Source organism: Lycorma delicatula, chromosome 2 (assembly GCF_047948215.1).
Source record: "Lycorma delicatula isolate Av1 chromosome 2, ASM4794821v1, whole genome shotgun sequence".
Lineage (NCBI taxonomy): Eukaryota > Metazoa > Arthropoda > Insecta > Hemiptera > Fulgoridae > Lycorma > Lycorma delicatula.
Window position 1 is genome coordinate 34030230 of NC_134456.1, and position 16410 is coordinate 34046639.

At 37.6% G+C, this 16410-nt stretch overlaps 1 protein-coding gene across 1 annotated transcript in view; it reads right to left on the bottom strand.

The window, feature by feature from the left end:
* LOC142320628 (serine/threonine-protein phosphatase 2A activator-like) overlaps positions 1–15931 on the bottom strand; it is a 36342-nt gene extending 20411 nt beyond the window's left edge. Inside the window, exons 1-3 of the mRNA XM_075358642.1 lie at positions 15737–15931; positions 13392–13515; positions 3970–4170 (exon numbers count right to left, since the gene is read on the bottom strand). Coding sequence (XP_075214757.1) covers positions 3970–4170; positions 13392–13508 — 318 coding nt within the window. The 5' untranslated portion in view covers positions 13509–13515; positions 15737–15931. The remainder of the gene's footprint in view (positions 1–3969; positions 4171–13391; positions 13516–15736) is intronic.
* Between the last annotated feature and the right edge of the window lie 479 nt (positions 15932–16410).

Here is a 16410-nt window from a genome sequence, read left to right on the forward strand (position 1 = left end):
CCATATCCTCATAGAAACCTCAAGATGGTGGAGGGGACTTGGAAGCCTGGGAGGATAGTGATGTCGTACCAGGCAATGATTTTTTAATAAATGCCTTCAAGGGATATCGGTAGTTTGCTGCGTAGTCAGTGCAGCATGAATTTTATATGGTGATGTAATGACTGAAATGGTTTAGGTAAACCACTATCAGTCTTTCTAGCAGAAGTTACCCTCTTACCAGTACTCAATGCTGCAATAGCAGCCATGAGGGACATTACTTGGTCTGATAAGGTTTCTACCACTTTAGTCAGTTCTTTGCATGACTAGCATTTTTTTCTTTTTGTAAATTGTTACAGAGTGCCTGGACAAAACTAAAACCATGTTGTACAGGATTCCTCATGCTGAGGGATTTTCTGAATTCCTGACTAGCCATAGGAAAAAAGGACATTTTGTATTCAGTAAAGATCTTCAAAATAGTGTTTTCTTCTTTATAGGCGGGGCATTCTCAAGACCTTGCTAAGTATGGACCTTTACAATTTATACATTATTCTACTTCAGCACATGTGCTAACATCATGTTCATATGGCTGCAACACACACAAACTTGTTCCTTTGTGCAAACAATTTTGTTGTAACCAGAACCTGATACTGGAAGCAGCATCTGGTATTTGATACATACAGTTGCACAGGAACAGAAAAGTAATCTACCTTTATTCGATCAGGAACAGTCAGACTAGAAAAAGTTAGAACAAGCAAGGATGTTGACAAATCAAAACTTTTTTTCTCATAATCCTCTTTACAGATGTCACTGACTGTAGTGACAACTCTTCTATAATTTCAGGCAACCCAACATGGCAAAAGATCACTTGTTTGGTGAAATTTATCATCTCATGTGGCTCAACTGTCACTTCATCCCTCCCTATACAGTTAAGGGCTATGAGTTTTCTACATTGCTCTTCACTGTAAACTTCAATTAGGAGGGTGCCACTCTTAAGTTTTTCACAGATTTCTAAGACTCACAAGCTGTTATGACACACTTATTTATCAGGAAGGGAGAAACCTAAGAGAAGAATTTACCTTCCTCGTTGTACCTAACCACAAGAAACCCGATATAGGAAAATTTAACCCCCTCTGTAACATTACTCATTTCTTTACAATTACAAAAATCTTTGGCTGACAAGGTCACCCGAAGTCTCTTTAAACTCCCTGGTTTGTTGGTTTTTGCAAGTGGACTAACAACCACTAAAAAATTATCTATTGGAACTGAAATTTTGTTCCCACAAATAGTAGCACGTTAACAGACCTCACAACAGCAGAGCTTACTGGAGCTAGGACTGCACACAACTGGGTTCACCCTGGTGCCCAAAGGACAACGTTTGACACTCACTACACACAGTAGTATTCACCTTGGGTCACAACATTACCAAAAGTGTAAGAAAAAATAGTACAAAATTGCTGGGTAAGGGTATAGTGTTTATGGTATGTGTAAGTGTATAGTATAAAGGATTCAGCAGCTTGGTGTGTAGTGGGAAGAAAAGCTGCATAGGCTTGGGAAAACGTTAAAAAGAAATCATGATTTATCTTTTTATGTTTCTATAATTCTCCATTTCTTTATTAATACTAGTTAAATAAAAATATTTAAATATAGCTTTACTAGACTCTATTGTCTGGTTTTTCCTTGTAGATAGATTTTGTTTCAAACTGTTTTGTTTTCTTGTTTTACGTTGTGTATTTACCAAAATAGCTCAAAGCTTATGCGTGGGAATAAGCCAGAATGAACAGTAATTAATTTATTACAACAATAATAACAATTAACAATAATAATAATTTAAAGTTTATGAAAAAAGTATAGTTAATATTTTAAACAGATAAAAAATTAACATATATTATTTAAATCTTTAAGAAAATGGCTTTTTTGTAATTAATAAGAAATAATATTTGAAATAGTTATACTTTTACCAGAAATTGAAATAAGAGCTTGAAATTTGCTACACTTTATTTTGGAAAAAACCCAATGAAATATTTTAAATTACATTAAACATCTTTTAGTTATGTTTTGGTTTTGTTAAAATGTCATCTTTTTCTAAAAAAAATCATCCCTCAATAAGCAACAGTATAGTATGGTAATTAATTTTTTTTGTTAAACAGATTTTCAAATTACAGTTTTGATTCACAGAAAATTAAGCTAGACTATGCTATGTTGTGTTAAGTTTTGCATGACTTCACGTATACTATTAAACAAAATTATAAGTTCTTTTCCTTCCTAAATTCATTGTTGTTTCTTTTCTGCCCCAGTGAAATTTAGTGGTTTAGTTACTGCATTATCATTCCAATCCTGGTCTGTGTAATGTCTTTAATTTTATGTTCCTAAATAATCACTGACTTTTTCATTTAACAGTTCCATTGCAATATAAAAGCACTTTTATGTAGAATTTTATATAATTTTGAAATATATGACCAAATTTTACGTAGGAATAAAAAAATTAATTAGTTTAGCATTAATTAACACTAAAATAAGATCAAGTAAATTTAAAAAGAAAGGTGGAAAAGACTAAATATTTAATCTACTTTGTAGAAATTTTTAATTTAACATTGATGTCATTAAATACATCTATCAAATGAATTCTCTAGATTTATAATACTGTTATCCCTAAAGTATCTCATAACGAAAAAAGGTCCCAACACAAAAAAAATAAAATAAAAAATAAGAAAAGAACATTATCACAATAAAATTTACTTAAAAAATAAAGCAAAATAATAGAATATCAATTAAATTAGAAAATAAAATACAAAACATTATCCCTTTTTATTATATAATATTTTGTTTCTTAAAAATAAAATAAAAAATATAACAATTCCATTTTAATTAACAAAATAGGTATATTAAGTGTGTTTAATAATCTTTTGTAACTATATTTGAAACAATCTAAAAACAACACCTCCAGAGTTATAGGATTGTTAAAAATCAACACTCCTCCACAAAACATGGCCTAAGTTGCACCATGCAAATAAATTACATATGCTTTCTAATATAAGCTGGAAAAATAGCATAAAATTTTTAAATGGCAAAGGATTTAAGTAGTAGATTTCCAATACTTGAAAATTTCTGTATTTAAGTTTTTATTCCATCTTTAACAGTCTGGATGTACTGAGGAACAAGTACATATGTAAATGCAAGTAAGCACTAAAACTTTCCTGCAATAACAGCCTCCACAGTTGTCAACCAAACTTACACACTTACTGAACATAGCTTGCAGACCATTACTGAAGAACTCCACAACCAGGATATAATAACTGATTATTAAACTAACAGTTTCAAAACTCTATGGGTAACCAGCCACACCATTATCTTGTTGGGAGACGGTGCTCATAGGCTGCAGAACAAATAATTGACAACCTCTCACTTGAAATGGCTCAATTAATGTCTGTCTTTGTGACCCTCAAAGTGCTTAACACATTGTCACAATGAAGAAGCCATTTAGGAGCATCTCGTACATTTTCTAGGAACTGATTTCCAAAATATCATTATCAATTGATATTAAACTTCAGAAATGAATAAATTTTATGTTACTGAGGTTCTAGGTAACATGAATTCTGTCAGAAAAACTTTTAGGTCCAAAAAACCGCACATTTTTCAATTAGTTAGAGCACAATTGATTAATTTAGCTTGTAATGAATGAATATGTATCCACTGTTTAGACTGGTTCTTTGATTTAAATGAATTTTAACCATATCTCATCCTTAATTACAATGTTAATGAGACATTACACTTCCTTTATATTACAGTGCATAAGGAAGGTCAGATCATGACTACTCTTTGAGTGCATACATTTAACTTCTTTTATCCAATTTGGGCAGAACTTGCAGAAACCCAGCATGTCTGTTATTACTTCCAGGTTATCCATAGTTGTCATATTACTACTTGATTTATACATGGAAATACATTACATAAAAAAAAAATATATATATAAATACATATATATTTACTAACCTCTTTTAACTTAACACACCAAGTTCTAAAAGCTTTATTACCAAAACGTTGAGGCTGCTCAATAGGTGGAATATCATCAATCCATTTGTCTAAAACTTCTAATACATCACATACGCCTCTTGAAATTGGTGTATCTGGCAAGTCTCTCAAAGGTTTGCTTTTGACAACTTCATTCATAGCAATTATAAAACCAACATATTCCTGAAAGGAATAGAATTTAAAAAAATTTTAAACAAAATTTAACTTAAAAAAAGATAATTACAAAAAGTAAGTTTAATGAACAAATTTTATAACCCAATAATTGATTTTGCTGCATAAGACAAAACTTACTAATGTTTGAATATTTTGTGGTACTGTTTCTCTTCAATTTTGTTAGATGTGAGCCACTTACATTTTCACTTTAATAAACTGAAAAATATATGTATATGTAATTGTCAAATATAAGTGGTATACATCCCCTGCTATATATATATGGTATGTTAAAAAAGTAACAAGAATTTTGAAATTTCACAGGTTGTATTAGTCCGATTCTCAGGATTTTTTCACTGTATTGGTAAACATGTCTGTATTGGTAAACTGTATTGGTAAAAGTATCTGTACATTTTTAGCCAAATTGGATGTTTAGTCTGTTGTCAGCTGTAAAAAGGATAACACATGTTTTGATACAATCAGTGATTTTTTATTTGTGTAAATAATGGATCAGAGAATTTGTATTAAATGTTGCTATAAGAATGGAATAAAGTGTCGCAATGTTTTAAAAATGTTAAACATTGCTTTTGGTGAATCTGCTACTTGTAAAGCAAGGGTTTACGAGTGGTATTAAGCGTTTCCAAGGTCATGAAGATGTTGAAAATGACAAGTGCCCCAGACGCCCCAGCACATCAAAAACCAATGAAAACATGGAAAAAGTGATAGAAATGATTATGAATGATCGTCGAATCACAATCAGAGGTCACTGATGATGTTGGGATATCAATTGGCTCATGCCATGAAATTTTTTTGGATGTTTTGGGTATGAAACATGTGACAGCAAAATTTGTTCCAAAATTGTTGAATTTCGAACAAAAACAGCGGTGAATGGAAGTTGCTCAGGAGTTATTAAATGAAGTCAATAACAATGCCGAACTACTGAAACGTGTCATAACAGATGATGAAACATGGGTTTACAGATAAGATGTGAAAACTAAGACTCAATCGTCCCAGTAGAGGCATTCTGGAAATTATTCTCATAATTTCAAATTCACTCAATAATGTAACATTGGCTGGCCAGGTTACATGGTATAAATTTTCTAATTATTTTATTTTTAAAGTTAATTTTAATTTTTAATTCTTAATTGATGTCATATTTAAATACATGTAATTATTTTAATTAATTGACTTGATTTTTTCTATATATGATACTAATTTTGATCTTTTCTAAAAAAAAAAAATTGTTATGTTTTGATATGTAATTTTATATAATCTATATACAATTGATGATGCGGGATCCAGGAAAAGTTCTATTGGAATAAAGAAAAGAAAAATAAGGTAAGTGTCATTTGATTTACTTTGTAATTCTGTACTTGGGTTGTTCAAGTTGGTTTTTGATAATAAAAAAAAATACAATATATTGGTGTAGAGGAATATGGGTCTTGTAAGTACTGACTTTAGAAAAATCACCCACACACACACACAAACACACACACACACACTCACTCACACACACACTCATACTCTCACTCACTCACGCTCACTAACTCACACATGCTCACTCACACTCACTTACACACACACAAGCGCGCGCGCGCGCGCACACACACACACACACAAGGACTCAGGTGATAAATTTTACAAATATATGCGTAGCATGGAAATGAAAAGAGACAATGGAATGAAATAAAAAATGAATAAACGTACAATACCTTAACTACAAAATGCAGTATTTATTTTTCAATATAATCCCTGTTTACACTGAAACACTTTAACCAATGTGTGACAAGTTTTTGTATTCCATCACAGAAACATTCTGGCAGTCTTTCTCAGAACCAAGTGGCTACAGCTTCCTTCACCTCATCATCAGTGATGTAATGATTACCTTTGAGATCCCTCTTGAGATGAGAGAAGTGGAAGTTGCACAGAGCCAAATCCAGCGAGTATAGCAGATGTGGAATAGGTTCAAACTTTAGCTTGCAGAGAGCCATCAGAGTTTGTGCAATACCCATCATGCACAAATTTTACAGTAATCCAATTGCTCAATAATATGGTCTACTAGTTCTTTAGATATGCCTAACTGAATAGCAATACGTTGCTGGTTGATTTACTGGTCACTTTGAAGCAAATCATCCACCTCCTTTTGATAATTCTTGTCAGTCACAAAAACTGGTTGTCTGCTGTGAGGTGCATCCTCAATTGTCGCTTTACCAGCTTCATATTCACAAAATTTCAACACCCACTTATCGCAGTATTCCTATTAACAGTTTCACTACCGTAAACCACTTTTAAACAATGACAAATATTCATATTTGTCATTAGCACTTAATACTTTCTGCTAATTAGACAGCAGACAATATTTTCTGCTGTTAAAAATCTGATCACTGTGCGCTGTTTTAACCATGGTGATATATTGGCCGTACTCAACTCCATTTTAACTGCTAATGAAAGCAAACCAGTAAACAGATTTCAACGTATTATCACAGGTTTGTAGAGGGGGATTTTAGCAATCGTGTGCTACTACGCCCAACTCAGTAGTACCTTTTGTCTCCATGTAGCACGCTAGTGTGCAAAATTTATCAACCAAGCCTCTTATTTGAATATTCAAATAATTCATTAACATTTTGACCACTGTGCTAGTAAAACTGAATTAATCACGTAGTAAGAAGTATAAGCCATCAAACCACAGTAATCAGTTAACTTAAACTTACCTTATTAATCTCCAATAACCAGTTTTCACAATATACCAGATAAGTTGGCATTAAATTTTATTTTTATTACAAAGCTTCTTCTTTTTAACAATTTGTCATTTTTTTAAAATTGTAATACTTTCCATTGTCAAATTTTAAATGATACTATAAACGTATATGTATTTGTGCTGTCCAGTACTGGAATCACAATATTCCAGTATTCTACTAGTCCAATATTCCAGGAGAAATACATGCAACATTAATCACTTAAAGTTTGGCAATAGAAAATATTACAATTTCTGGAAAAAAATGACAAATCATTAAAAAGGTTAACTTTTAATATAGGCTAATAAAAAGAGAATTTAATAACAACTGAAGATGTCCAACAAAAATTCAGTAATTGCAAATTGGTTAGGTAAGTTAAACTTATCTAATTACTGTGTTTTGGCGGTTTATATTTCATATAATTTTATATATATATATATTTACACTGCCTTGACTCGGCAAGGAATATATATCCCCTGCTGAGTCAAACCAGTGTAAAACATGCATAATTTCATAAGCAGAAAAAGATATGTTAATTAGTTATTTTACAATATACGTTCCTGCTCATCTTAGGGCTGACACATATGAAGTTCTTGAGTTGTAAGAGATACCAGAGTTGGTTTCTCTGACAGTAATGACATTTACAGCACATCTCGATTCCCCCCCGAGGGGAGAAAATCCCACCTCGTAGCGTGTCCGGTCGCTACACCATCCCCTCCGTTCCTAGCCAGCAGTGGCTTTAACGGAGGACATCTTCTCGCCCTCAAACTGATTGCGCACCACAGCTTTCAGTCAAGGCCTCGCAGAGATGCCACCGATGCAGATGCCCCGAGGGACATCTGCATTGGTAAAGTTCACCCCGAGATAGTTTTACGTGTTTATGCCTTCAGAATGAAGACAACGGACACCTGTAGCTACCACGTCACCCTCAGGAACTAAGCCAGAAGCCTAACCGCAGAATGAAGACCCCGCGCCTAGTCCTAACTATTAAAGAGCCAATAATTGAATGTCTCAGATCCGTACTAACAGCCTCTATAACAAACTTTCCCACTAAAAGTTTCACACAGCGAAATTTAGACCTAGTTCCCTTAAGAACCCCGCTTCTTACTCAAAATGAGTTTCTATCTGACTCCGCTCCGGTCCGCCCGGGAGAGGAGAATAAACGCCTACTCCCGCACAGCTCCATCACGGAGTCCCGCGTGACATTCACCATCTTTCGCAAACCGCCGTCAAGAGTCAAGATCTACGAGTCCTCCAGTTGACTCGTAGATCCAAAATAGAATTTACTCTCTCGAGTTCCCTAGTAACTCCGGTACGCTCAGCTTCGAACCGGGGACATATGTGAAGGACATGGTCCACGGTGTCATCGACCCTACAGTCCGGACAGAAGCCGGAATCAACCTAAACCTAGCCAATTTATCCCTAAAGGCACCATGTCCAGAGAGGAACTGTGTAGTGTGCCGATTGGGGGATACCCAGCTAACCTCTCGCAACTCTCTAGCATTGGGGAATATAACATGCGTGTAACGACCTGTCAAAGAAGTATTCCACGTATCTTGCCAAGAGTCGAAACCTAGGTCTCCCTTCTTTGCAACATACCGCTGACTACGTTCCATAGCCGAAATATCCGCAGGTTTGACGCCCGCGATCACAGTTACTGCCTCTCGCGAGACAGTCCTGTAACCACCGACAACCGCTAACAAAATAAGACGCTGAGCTCGTAATAGAATGTCCCTATAGCATTGGTACCGCAAACGATGAGCCCAGACGGGCGCAGCATACAACATAATGGCCTCGCAAACACCTTTGTAAAGAATCCGCATGATACGGAAATTCAACCCCCAATCGGGATGGACCACTCTACGGACGCCGAAGAAAGCTTCAACTGCCTTCTTCGCCACATACTGCAGGTGATCCTTGAAGAGAAGCCTCTCGTCAAGGATAACACCCAGATATTTTTGAAGGGTGAAATACCTAATTGAACGACCGTCCATCACAACCCGCGGATGGCGAGTTGCAGCTAGACGGCCCTGCAAAAACATCATAGTGGTTTTCTCCGCACTGAAAACCGTCTTATGCTGAAGACTCCACAACCGCAAAACCCTACATGCCTGTGCCGCTCTGAGCTCAATCTCAGCAACGCGAACCACCCTCAACCAGCAGCAGTCGATCGTCGGCATAAGCCACAACGCGACAGCCACCGGGCAAACGTAGCCGCATAAGAGAATCAAACTCGATGGTCCAGACGAGTGAACCTAATACACTGCCCTGTGGACATCCTTTTGACAGGGTCTTTCCTACTTGCGAACTGCCGTCACGAAGGACAACAGTTCTTTCGCTGAAATAACTCGAGAGAGTCCTAATTTCATCCTGCGTGCAACCACGCTTCTGCAATTGAAACAAGGCAGAGGGCCACCACATGTTATTAAATGCCCCGGATATGTCCAAGAAGACACCGAGTACATATTTGCACTCACTGCCTGAAGCCAGATCCAGGACCCTAAGAATCGCATCCTCTGTACTCTTACCGGGTCTAAAGCCATCCTGGTCGTCCATCAGCATGTGATTCGAAGTCAACCTACTATTAATGCGGAGGTAAAGTACCTTCTCGAAAATTTTTCCAACAACTGGTAAGAGCGTCAGAGGACGGTAAGAAGAACTAACGGTGGGGTCCTTGTCGCCACCTTCGAATAACAACTTCAAAATTCCACGCTTCCAGCAAGCCGGGAAATACCCGGCAAATAAACACCTATTGAACACCCTAGTCAATGGGCCAAGAATTACAGGCAGGGTGCGAACAAGGAACTCCACCGTAATACCATCATATCCAGGGGCTTTGTTCTTAGCCAGGCTACAGATTACTTGGCGGACTTCCGCCTCAGCAATCTCCGAAGACACAGAGTCTGTAGTGAAACCCACAACCGCCGCTCGAACTCTCCGGTGATACGAGGTCTCACCAACCTCGGTATCATCGGGGAGCAGATCGTCCATCAGAAGAGATAGAACAGGATCTTTCTCAACTACAACGCCGTCTTGGGTCGAGAGAGCCGACAGAAGACTGTCCTTTTTCCGCTTGTGACCAAGTACACGATAAACAACACCCCAAGGGTCCTTATTCCCCTGCTCTTGAACAAAAGAGCGCCAGGAATCTCGCTTAGAAGTCCTAATTCTATGAAAATACTCGTTCCTTTTCTGACGATACTCCGCAAACAAGGCTTCGCGCCGGTCAGGATCACGCGCACGCTGTGCGGCTCTCCTAAGTCGGCCCACGGCCTGCTTTATCGCAGTCAAGTCCCGAGACCACCAACCAGCTACTCTCTCTCGACCCGTACTCCGAGGGATTGAGAGTTCTGCGGCTTCAACCACCGCAGAGGAGAAATTCTCTGCTAGGTTATCTAGAGGGACCTCGTCCAGGGTACGAGTGAACACCCGCATCGTGGCCGCAAGAATGTTAGAGAACTTGGGCCAATCCGCCCGCCTGTGCAAGAAGCGCCCCTGCTGAACAGGGGCGTCCGCCCTAAAGACATCGCGCAGCCCACCTATCCAATCAAAAACTATGAGTCGATGGTCACTTTCGCAATCATCGACTACAGACCAGTTCTGAATCCTACCAGGAATATCCTTGCCTATGGTAACATCAATGTTGGTACCAAGGATGGTCCTCCGCAATCCCACCGCGCCGGCGAAGGTAGCCAACTCGCCGGCGATATTGAACACCTTAAAATGGTGCTGCGCGATGAAGTCTTCTAGCAATTCACCACAGTCATCTGTGATCCCACTGTGCCAAAGAAGCGATTTGGCGTTCGCATCAACTCCTATAAGAATAGGACGACCCGTTATCAGCCTGATAATTCTATCCCATCTTTCCAAGTGTAAATCAGTGGGATCTCTGTACTGAAAGTACGAACTAACCACAACTAGGTCGAAACCATCCACAGCAAGCTTAACAACGACATGATGCGTGTCAAAGGCTTGCCGTACAAAGACACTATCTATAGACTTCCTGCACAGAACGGCGGATTTACTTTCACCTACATGGAACTTATTCCAGCCTGAAAAACCTGGCAGGTCACCCTTGACAACGTACGGGTGTTGCAGAAGTAAAACATCGAGCCTCCGCTTTTCAACGACGTTACCTAACTCTACTTGGACCGCATAGGCACCCTGGACATTGAGTTGACCGAACCTAACCATCGAGCGAGTTGAAGTAGACCTCAACCGCTCTTAAATAACTACCACACTCCCTGCTATAGACGGAGTGCCTATGGTTTCTACGTAACCGCTTGCAGTTAACGCAGACCGGAGCCTCCTTCTTTTGCGGACAGTCGTCGCGCTTGTGGCCCTCTTCACCACAATGCGCGCAAACCGACGCATACTTACAAAACTTGGCCCTATGGCCGAACCTACAACACTTGAAGCACCTCTGCACGTGAAGGTATTCCTTGACGCGACAAGAGGCAAAATCAACGAAGACCCTACCCTCGGACAAAAACTTCTGGTGGAGACCAGCACCTAACTCAAAAAGTCCGTGATACCGAGAGGCATCACGCTTTCCAGTCTTGAAGACTAGCCTACACTGCTCTTTGAACGAGGCCTCGTCCAAATCAGTATTCTGCTCCCGAATGAGAGACAGAACTTCCTCATCAGAGAGACCCCGCTCGATGTCATATATAATGATTCGGGGCTTTCTCAACCGCTTGGGGTCCACCTTAACCTCAAGCTTCTGCACCGCTGGAGAGTCCTTGATGACTTGGACTGTCTCCTTGTTATCCGCAACAACGACTAAACCTTTGCTGGTCTCCCGTATGTCTCGAATCCTAAGCCGATTCCGGTCGCCACGAAGGGCTTACCGGAAATCGCGTTTCAATTCCTGACTCGTGGTCTTGGAGCCCTCTGCCTTGTTAACAAAAACTACCTCCGGCTTCTTTACCGCTTTGCTGGCCTCTCGTTTGGTCTTCAGGACCTCAGCGTAGCGCCTGGGCTGCACTGGGGCCTGAACAACCACCTTGGGAGCCTTGACCTCTTGGGGCTTGGAGGCCAAGGCCTCGAAACCCTCGCTCACCGCCGTAAAAGCTTCCCTCAGCTTACCTAGCCGGGGGAGAATTGTGTTCCTCGAGCCCGAGCTGACCCCGCCGGGAAGCGAAAGAAATTCTACCAAGTAGTCCAGGTCCTCCTGGACTACCTTCAACAGCAGGCCAGAACTACCAGGTCTGCCTTTTGAATTTTTAAATGCCTCTACTACAGGGGATGACCGCACCTGGGTGGGTGCCCCTGTGTCCATCGCGTCGCTTACCTCGTCCTCTGAGGAGCTAGTCGACGGCACCGGCGCTGGTTTCCTCTTCCGGCTGGACTTCTTTACTACGTGGAACTCCGACATGGCCGAAGTTTCCCTAACGCACTGGAAAACTGACGAAATTCCCGCTGTCTCCCTATTAACTTTTTAGTCTCGCTAACTCCCTACTAACTGGTTTGGGCAAGCCCAAACCAGTAGTGGTCTAACAACCACCCGCAGCGAGTACGGGCAGCTGGAGACCCTTACGTTCTCCTGTCACTCTTTGTGCCTCTTGGCCGCTGCTGGATCGATTGATTGCGATACTACTCGTACGGCAAAAAACCACAAATTACGGCCCTCGCTCTCATAAGAGCGCAGAAGGACTACAGGCTCGGCCTGTTCTGTTACGGGGGCTAACGACCAGCAGTCGTTGCCACCTTTCAGCCCCGCTGAGGCGGACACGCGTCGCAGAAAACTTTCTCCGTTCACTCCCGCAAAAAGTGAAAAGATGAGTCAATATTTAAACCTTGTGCTAGCTGCGTTTGCAATCCTCGATTGGTAGACTTGATACCACTGGAAGGTACACACTCGACCAGCAGTCAAAACACCAAAAGTAGACAAAAACCACAGTACTCTGGACGCACTAAAGGAGACCAGAGTATATATTTACAGCACAGCTAGACCCTGTGATGTATAGAGTGAAGGTGTTACCATTAATACTGAATTTCACCTGCATTATGATGGGATTGGCACATTATTAAGCCAACATATAATTGGCTCACTGAAGAAGGTAGTGGAAGATCATTTTTCATTCTTCACCTCCTGTAAAACTGATATGATATGCTATGCTTGTCTTGAAGATAGCTGAGCCATTATAGTGAGCAACTTGTAACAAGTTCTCACTTGTTGGCTCAAATTGTCACTTGTTGATTCAAGATGTCAACAACCATTCCACTTTTGGAATTTATTAACTTTAGCACTCAAACTTACACTCTCCACATACATTATGTGTCAATAATATGACATATTATTTATTAAACCTTTTAATTACAACTTTAGCAGTCTCATTAAGTGAAAGTATTTTTTAATTATTACTAAATTGACATAACAAAAATACAATCTAAAAACCAAAACAAGAGTAAAAAGTAATCAAAGTCATAATGCTTGATTTTAAATTTTTATTGTACATTCTTATAAAAAAAAATTCAGCATAATTTAACACTTACTACATATGCTTCAGATTTTTCCCAAACTTCCATATCAACAACAGAAGTTACAGCTTTTCTTGGAGTTTTGAATTCAAACTCATCTACATCTACTACACCTGCATTAAAAGTATCCATTTTTCTCCTGTAAAATCATTTAGCTATTAACAGTAATTATGTAATAATAATATAATAAAATTAATAATTTTTAATATAAGTAATCACAATTTTTTTTTTTTTTTTTAATTAATAACTGGTGTTATGATCTGGTTACTACATTATTAGCTTAAAAGAATCATCATTCACAATTACCAGGCTGTTCAATCTTCACCTCCTCTAAAGCTACGTTAAAGAAGCATCAAACTGAAGGAAACATCAGAAAGTTCACAAAGAATATTTCTCAAAAATGGCTAACATAGAAAATATTTAATTATACCAGGTGACCAAGTAAAAAGTCAAACCACGCCAGCTCAAAGTTATTTGAATTCTTAACCTTTAACACCGCTACTGTTGCTGCTATTGGCTATATACATAATTACACTCATCTATTGTTGTCAGCTGTAAACAGTTCATGCATCAGTCCAGTATAGTTTCATTCTTGCAATTTGTTTTTTCTAAAATGCCTTATTCAATCAAGGAAAGGGTTGTTATGGTGAAAACTTATGTGCATTCTGAATTCTTAAAAGAAACATGTCAAATACTCGTGGAAAATTTTTTGAATGCCAGTATCCCAGCAAAGAGTAGCATACACAATTTGGTTAAAAAATTATGTATAACAGGATCGGTTTCAAACGCAAAACAAAATAGGCTACCTTGGAAAATTGGCTCTGACTCCAGAGGTCAGAACCAATATTCAAAGAATTTCTGCCAGAAATGTATATGCAAGTTATACAACAAAGTGATATAAAATACATATCCTTCCTTTGGGACTATTTGAGGAAAATGTATGAATCAAATCACCACAATATCAATGATGGTAAACACTTAAGAAGAAATCGACAGCAATGACTTTTGCATCTGGTAACAATGAAGTTTTGCATCAGGTGATTCAGTTTGATCACTCTAGTACAAAAATGCACCACTGCGTAGGGAGCTCACTTCAAATACCTTTTGTAAAAATAAGTAAATGTTTGCTAATGTAAATGTAGGATTTTAATTTAATTTGCATTTTCATCTTTTTAATTTAATTTATCAAATATTACACATCACACCTATCTTTAACCTGTAGCAATTCAGTTTTAAGTTGTTCATCCTTTCTTTCTTTTTCCTGTTTAGCCTCCAGTAATTACTGTTCTGAAAATACTTCAGAGGATGAATGAGGATATGTATAAGTGTAAATGAAGTGTAGTCTTGTACAGTCCCAGTTCGACCATTAGTGAGATGTGTGGTTAATTGAAACCCAACCACCAAAGAACAACGGTATCCATGATCTAGTATTCAAATCCGTGTAAAAATAACTGACTTTACTAGAATTGAACGCTGGAACTCTCGTCTTCCAAATCAGCTGATTTTGGAAGACGCGTTCACCAGTAGACCAACCGGTGGGTTAAGTTGTTCATCCTGTACACAAATATAAGCAATTTTAAATCTATTACCATTAACAACCAAGAACAAATAATCAATATTTTTAAATACTTAAAAGTTGTAATGACTGACTTTAAAAATACATGGAAATTCTCCATCCAGACACAATATTATGTAGCTCTTTTAACAGCAGAGTTAATGGTGACACTGTTGTTAATGACAAAAAGTTAGTGATCGATCTGCTGGGTTCATATTATGCTAACAAGTGTGAATTCGGGTGTAATATGTTATAATAAAATTCTCTTGTTGCTTTAAGCATAAAATGTCATCAAAATGGCGCATCAATATTAAGTAGCCTAAGTAGGCTAAATATTGGTGCCCCATAAAAATGTACCCAAATCAAATACTTATATAAGCAATATATATGCATTAAATACTTATCTCATTTAGTGTAAGGATATTTTTGGGAATTAACAATTTTGGTTAGGAGGCGAGAAATGGGTCAAGCCACTGGCCTGGTTGACTGCATTATCTATTGTTGTAAAAGAAATGATTTAGTTTTGAAAAGGGATTCAACTAAATCACGATTTCAGTTGTTAAAATGTTCTACCAAACACGAGAAAAGTTATTGGTATAATGACATAGTTAAGATAATCGACCAACATTAATGATAACAACAATTAGCAATATTATTTGCACAATGTAGCTTATGTAAACCTTCACATACAACAAAATAAATTATGAAGAAAGCACAACAAAATGTCACAACCCAACTTATAATCAAAACTTTGTAAATTTTAACATCAATTTACAATTTATAAAATATATAAATCAATACTTACGTTTTAGAAAGATGCTAATATTTTTATTTCACAAAATGTCATTCAAAACTGTAAGAAAACCACATACATATATACAATCACAACAACGAAGGTTATGTTTAAATTACCCCAGAATTCAGAAGCCGATTGTTCAGTATGTTTCACTTCTTGAAATTATAAATTTATTTAACTCATTTCATACCAAAACTAAAAGCTGTGCTTAATCTAGAAAATAATAATATATAGGCATAAAAATTAAATGTGTATAAAATGTGTATAAATTACGAGTGCATAGATAGAAATAGGAATGAAATGGGAAATATTTTAAGATAAAACAATGGATGGCAAGCCCAAACCCAACTAAGAAAGTATAACTAAAAACTTATATCACTTTACTTCGATAAGCTTTGTTTTTCATTCGCAAAACAAATGTATTTTAAAAACTTATGTTGGAATTCCATTCGTAATTGGCAACACTGGGAAATTTTCTGCTTTATGCACAAGTTAACTTTTCTAGAAATTTAAAACGATCAGACAATGTGTTGTTAAATTGTATGTTACGCAAAATATATTTTTAAAAATCAATGTAGGTGTAATAATCTTTGTATTATAATATTTTTAAATATTTCAATTATCGATTAAAAATACATATTAAAAAAAAGATTGTTTGTGCGTGCATAATACTAATACAAAAT